The 6,660-nt window shown below is 36.5% G+C and overlaps 1 protein-coding gene across 1 annotated transcript in view; it reads left to right on the top strand.

The window, feature by feature from the left end:
- Positions 1 to 1,594: 1,594 nt before the first annotated feature.
- Positions 1,595 to 6,660, top strand: part of EIF3E (eukaryotic translation initiation factor 3 subunit E) — a 38,883-nt gene continuing 33,817 nt past the window's right edge. Inside the window, exon 1 of the mRNA XM_051970984.1 lies at positions 1,595 to 1,709. Coding sequence (XP_051826944.1) covers positions 1,620 to 1,709 — 90 coding nt within the window. The 5' untranslated portion in view covers positions 1,595 to 1,619. The remainder of the gene's footprint in view (positions 1,710 to 6,660) is intronic.

The raw sequence follows: 6,660 nt of genomic DNA, 5'->3' as shown, positions 1-6,660 counted from the left end.
TGCAGTTGTCCTTTGCCTCTGCTTTCTTCAGCCTCCAGCCGGTACAAAAGTGGAAGATGGAATGAATCTCTCTTGCCTCCTAGAGAGAGCTTTTCTCTGAACTGACTTCACTCTAAATCTTTTCAGCTGAACTCCCAACCCAGCTGATGTCCCCTTCTTATATATGATCTCCCAAAGGTTGACTCCTCCCTTCTGAGGGAGGGATTAAGGGAGATGTAAATTCACAAAGTTACAAAGTTAACTTTTGTGAATCTCCCATACTTGTGAACTCCAATGAGTACTTGAATACTTCTTGCTTATATAAGTTCTATAAAGGTGTGAACACAAGCATTGTTTCTATTTGTTCCACTTAGTACCTTGTTTCAAGTTCTGGCCCATAACATCTCCTTGTAAGATCAGATCAATCATACTGAACCATGCTAAATTAGATAAATATTGTCTCTATCAACTCTAATGACTTTACACTTTGTAAGGATTCCAACAGGAGGGGATGTGAGAAAACTCTGACACTAATGCATTGTTGGTGGAGTTGTGAAATGATCCAACCATTCTGAGAGCAATTTGGAGTTATGGCTAAAGGGTTTTAAAACTGTGCATATTCTTTGACCCAGCAGAGTGACTACTGGATCTGTTTCCCAAGGAAATCATTAAGAAAAGGAAAAGGAAAAGGACCTACATGTGCAAAAATACGCATTAGCTCTTTTTGTGGTAACAAAGAATTGGAAAATGAGTAGATGCCCATCAATTGGGGAATGGCTGAACAAGTTGTGGTATATGAAGGTAATGGAATATTATTATTCTTTAAAAAATGAACAGCTGATTATAGAAAGGCATGGAAAAAATTACATAAACTGATGCTAAGCAAAACAAGCAGAACCAGGAATACACTGTACACAATAACAGCAAAAATGGGAGACGATCAATTATGAAAGGCTTGTTTCTCAGTGATTCAGTGATAGAAAACAATCCCAATAGAGTTTGTACAGAAAATGAGAACTGCATCTAGAAAAAGAACTCAGGAGACTGAATGTAAATCAACACATGATGCTATGTTCATTTTTTTTTTTTTAATCTCTCCCATGGTTTTTCCCTTTTGCTCTGATTTTTTTCTCCCAACATAAAGCAATGTGTATTAAAAATAAATAAACATTACAATAAAAAAAAAAAAAAACCTTCCTCCATCACCCATCCTAGGGACACAGACACTTTCTACCCGTGATATCGTTCACAGAAAGCACCATCAAAGAGGACCAGGGATGTCAGTAGAAGCAGCTCAGCTCCTGGAAAAAGCTCGAGAATGAGGATATCCAAGAGATGGGGGAAGAAAAGGGAAAGAAAGAAAAATCTACCAGGTACCAATGCGAGCAAATCCGAGGCTCAGGGTATACTACTTTGCTTAATCCAGCCGAAGAATTGAAAATTGCGCGGCTAGGCGCCTGCGCAGCAAGCGTGCCATCATTTTCCTCTCCCCTCCAGAGACAAAAGTCCCGCCCCGTAACGCCTCACTCTTCCCTTGCCCAGCCCAGCTGCGCAAGCGCATTCGGGGATTTGTCTGTTTGTTCGCTTTACAGCAGTATCAATAAAGTTTGGCGAGGAGTTACTCCCTTTTTCCTGGCAAGATGGCGGAGTACGATCTGACTACTCGCATCGCGCACTTTTTGGATCGCCATCTGGTCTTCCCGCTGCTCGAATTTCTCTCAGTCAAAGAGGTGAGCGATCTCCTAGGGCTCCAAGGAAGGCCTAGGAGTCCATGCGGTCTTTGCTCTGTCTGCTTGGCTGCGGGAGGGGGGTCTCAGGCCTTCTACACGTGTAAGGCGGCCTGGGCCGGCGGGTTTTCCTTGTGCTTTCAACCCCAGGGACGCGGCGAGGGCGTGGAGTCGATGGGGAAAAGACTAGGGTGTTCTTTAGGCTTCTTGGGCCTAAGGTGGCTCCGCGGCCAAACTGGACTGTTGTCGAGCTCCTTGTAGCTCTCTCAAGGTGCGTCGTTTTGAGTTTTAGAGCTGGACAGGAGGAATCAAAATTGCTTGTAATTCTTTTAAGTCTCAGGAAAGGTCCGATCTTCCTCTTAACTCCCCCGGCTTTTTTTTAGTCTTAATGTTGTCCTTGCACCCAGATCAAAATTTCGGTGTTTTTTTCTCTTATGGATGATTACATATCTTAGAATTTTTGTGGGCTCTTGTCAGTTATTCGATTAATCTCTATTCTGTTCTTGTGTTCACTTTTTCTCCTCTTTCCTACCTCCTCTTCCTGCCCTCCTATCACATTTGTTTAGAATACTTGGCAATTTTTTTTTTTTTTTAATTTTCTTCAAGTTGTTAGCCCAGGTTTCTTTACTTTATAGAGAATTGTAAAAGAGTGCAGTGTGTATTAGTTTTGATAAAATTTGTGTACTTGTTCTATTTGTCTTCTGAGTGGGTGCGATAGGGTTGTTTAATCACTTCCCTTAAAATATATGTGTGTGTGTGTGTGTATGTAGACATATTGCATTCTCATGCACTTGCTGTTCCTTGTGCTTAAGAAAGAATTATTAAAAGAAAAAAATTTATTTTGTTACATGCTATTTAGTGTGTGATGTATTGTCTTCTTAGTTCAGCTAGTAAACTGTAGAATTAGATTCCCTGAAGTTTTTTTTTCCTGTTGTTTTAAAGTTTTCTCTATATTAATTTGGTAATGATAGACTGATTTTACAGAACCGGTTTTGATGCTTATGTGCTTTTTATTAAAAAAAAAAAAAAAACACCAGATGTAGTGTTTCAGTCATTCTTGGCCTGTATGTTTGTTAAAGTGCTTTTAAGTTTCTAACCCTAAGTAAAGACAGAATATTGTTTTAACCAATATATCTTTTCTCCTTAGCCCCTGAGCTACACAAATTTTGAACTTTGATTTTTTTTTTTTCTTTGTGTTACTTGGATTTGGAGCCAGAAGGTATAATCATTTCCTTTCTCTAATAACTGATAGATGTCTGAATGATCTTACCTTCTCTGATAATAATGCTTATGGTGCGTCTCACAGGGCAATCATCAAAACTGAAGCATTATTTAATGTGAGGTAAAGAAATCTGTGGTTAGAATAGCCGAGCTAGGAATCCTGAAGGCCTAGGTTTAAATACCATCTCTGACTTAACTTTGTGAAGATGGGGAAATAATTTCTAATATGCCTCTGGCATTCTTAGGAATTTGTAATATTTGAGCTAGTCAGTAAGCTTTTTTTTTTTTTAATGCTATATGCTAGACTCCAGTGCTAAAGATAACGAAAAAGACAGCCCCTGTTCTCAAGGAGCTCAAAGTTTAATGAAGGGAGAAACTTGCAAACAATTATGTACAAATTCATTCCTGGCATAAATTTCAATTAATCATCTGAGAGAAGACACTAGAATTAAAGGGGATTGAACAAGACTTTCTGTAGAAGGTAGAATTTTAACTTTAACGTGAAGCAGAAATCAGAAATGAGGAGGGAAGGATACCATTCCAGGCATGAGAGATAACCATTGAAAATACCTGGACTTGTTAAAGTGTTTTGTTTGAGAAATAGTAAAGGAGTCCATGTTACCATATAATAGAGTATGTGAGGGGGGTAAGTTTGTGAATTATAAGACTAGAAAGGGGGAGTGGGAGATATGAAGATCTTTGAATGCCAAACTTGAAGATTTTTATATTTAACCCTGAAGATGATAGAAAGCTATGGAGTTTATTAAAAAGGTCACTTTGACCACTGAGTGGAATTGCATGGAAGTGATTCTAGGTTTCACCACATTGCCAAAGAATCTGTAAGGGGAAAATATAAACTATAATTATTTCATTCAGATTGATGGAGTAACAGGGTTGAAATGTCTTAATCACCTGGTAGTCTAATAGTAAAAAGTAAGAAAAAAATACTAGCTACATAAAGCAGATGGTCTTGCCTACTATTTAACTATTATTGGTTGTCCCTGCAGTCTTGTCTAAAAGAACTTTTTTCATAATTGTAAAAAGTAATTAGTCACCTCCCCTTGTCTCCCATTCTTGAACAGAAATATCTTTTTCAGATAAGTTTTGTCAGCTGTGTAGAAAATATTTAGATCCCAGAAAACTTAGCTCCTTTTTCTCCCTTGAATGATCTCCCCTACTTTGACTACCATTCCCTTTTCTGTAAAAAAAAATGTTACTTGTCTAACCTAACTTGTAATAAAGTGCTGTTCATTGCTCATGTAATTTAAGTGAGCCTTAAAGTTTATTAAAAAATCTATATTTTGGGAAGTTGAACCTGCTATTACCAGTTTCCTTAGCAAGCTAATACATTTCTTTGCTTTAGGTTTGGTTTGACTTTTGACCTGACGTCATCAAACTCCTGACAGCTGCTTATCTTCCAAGAAGTCCTATTCCTCTTAGTTGAGGGAATTTTCTGACAGGCCCAAGAGACAAAAAAAGGTTAAGAATCCTTATTCTTTGTGTAACATGTATAAAAATTAAGTTTGATATGTAGCAGTGGCAAGGAGATATTCTGAGGAAAATACTAAAAAATTTTAGTATTCCAAGAAAAAGTGGATGGTTTCATGGCACCTTACACACATCTTACTAGAAGTTTTATCCCAAGAAAGTTTAAATGAATTGCCTGAAGTCAAACAGCTAATAAGAATTGTAACAGTATTTTGTTCACTATGCTGCTAAGGGTAATAAAGAAATAGTGCCTTTAAGTTGGCAATAGTGTAATCAGAAAAGTAAGGTAAAGAAGAAAGAAATACAACATTTAGGTAGTACATAAGCAGAAGGAGGTGGGAGGAGAACTATTATTAGCCTTTAATATTCAAGAAGTAGCCAACCTGAAAGGTTACTTGAACCACTGAATGTGGAAGGGAGTAATATGTAAGAAGACTAAAAAGATAGGAAGACTACAGATCATAAAGAACTTCAAATGCATTATTTTAGCTCAAGTGACCTCTGTCTTCCTCATACCTGACACTACTTCCTATCATCATGCCTTTGCACAAGTAATCTTACATATTTGAAATATACTCCCTCATAACTTGTTTCTGAAAAATCTCCTGTCTCAAGGTAAAACAGTAAACATTTACTAAATAACTTAATGTGTGCTGTGTACTGTGCTAAGCAATGGGGATGACAAGAACATTTAAAAAAAAAAAAAACCTAGCCTTTAAGGTATTGATTTTCTAAAGATGGCAATAATATACAAACAACTATATACATACAAAATATATAGAGTGTATAGGTTGAGGGTAATCTCAGAGAGATATGGCTAGGGGAAGACTGGACAGAATGTTCCTGAAGAAGATGGAATTTGACCTGATTCTTGGGAACCCAATATATAGAAAGGAGGTCATTCCAAGCTCGAGGGATGACCAGTGAAAAGGTATGAAATAGCTTGTGGGAGAAACACAAAGGCCAGTGTAGCCTACTGGATTCATAGAGTAATATAAAGTGAGAATAAAGTATAAAAAAGGACCAGGCTATGAAGGGCTTTAAATGACAAATAGGAACTTTTGGATTTTATTGAATGGTATAGGAGAGGTTACAAAGTAAATGTACATTTTAGGAAAGTCTCTTTGGCACCTGTGAAGAGGCTGGATTGTTAAAGGGAGAGACTTGAGGTCTTTAAATCAATCAGTAGATTATTATGATAATCCAGGCTTGAGTTAATGAGAACTTCCACCAGAATGACTTTATGAATAAAAGGGGGACTTGAACAAGAGATATGAAGATATCAATGACAAGATTGAATTTTTAGAGTAAGTGAATGTTAAGGAAGACATTAAGTTTGGATGATTAGGGGATTAGTGGTATCTGGCAGAAAGAGAGAGGTTTTGAAAGGACACAGCAGATATTTAGCCAATAATCTCAATCCGTTAATATTTATTAAGTTCAATTTATCCAAATGGCACTTTCTGATGGCAAGAAAGGAGTTTGGATATATAGATCTGGGAATTAGTTGCTTAGAGTTGGTATTTTTGAAGCCTTGGGCACTGTTTAGTTAATAATATGAAGATAAGAGAGAAATAGGTGCAGGACAGAGCCTTAGGAAGTGAAATATGAAATGACTAAGGAAACAAAAGTTTAGGCTTCCATTTATATCAATTTATTAAGTGATGCATGTTAAATACATAACAAATCAGGGTCAGTGAGAAAAAATGGCATTGTTTTCCCTATTTTTAATGTCTGACATAATAGAAAACAACTAGATTCTCATATCAGTTGCACTTTAGAGTCTCCAATCTGTTATTTGATTGAAGTAGTTGAAAAATATCTGGTTTCACATAGACATATTTGAAAAAGGGAGGATTATAAGTTAAACAAGTTTTTATGATTTTTTTTTAACCTCTAGTTCTTCTGAAAGGAACCTGCAGAATTTTTCAAATCACATTTTGAGAACTTCTTTACCTCTGCTTTTTGGACTCGTTAGGTCCTTTTAAGGATCATTCCATGTACTGTATCTTATAAAAAACCTTTCCTGATTTTCATCTCTTCTTTCTCCCAATTATATTCTATATATGTTGTATTTATTTACATTTTTGTTTTTCCTATCTAGTTTGCAAATTCCTTAAGAGCATAAAATCTATTTTGCATAGGATATAATAGTAAGTGCTTCTATGAATACTTCATATTCATTGTTGGTCCATCAAATTCATGTATCACAAAGTTTTTAAACATAGATAGTAATTGCTTCCCC

This window comes from Antechinus flavipes, chromosome 1, assembly GCF_016432865.1.
Source record: "Antechinus flavipes isolate AdamAnt ecotype Samford, QLD, Australia chromosome 1, AdamAnt_v2, whole genome shotgun sequence".
Taxonomy (NCBI): Eukaryota; Metazoa; Chordata; class Mammalia; order Dasyuromorphia; family Dasyuridae; genus Antechinus; species Antechinus flavipes.
Note: the sequence above shows the minus strand (reverse complement) of the source record. Positions and strands in the feature narration are given on the sequence as shown.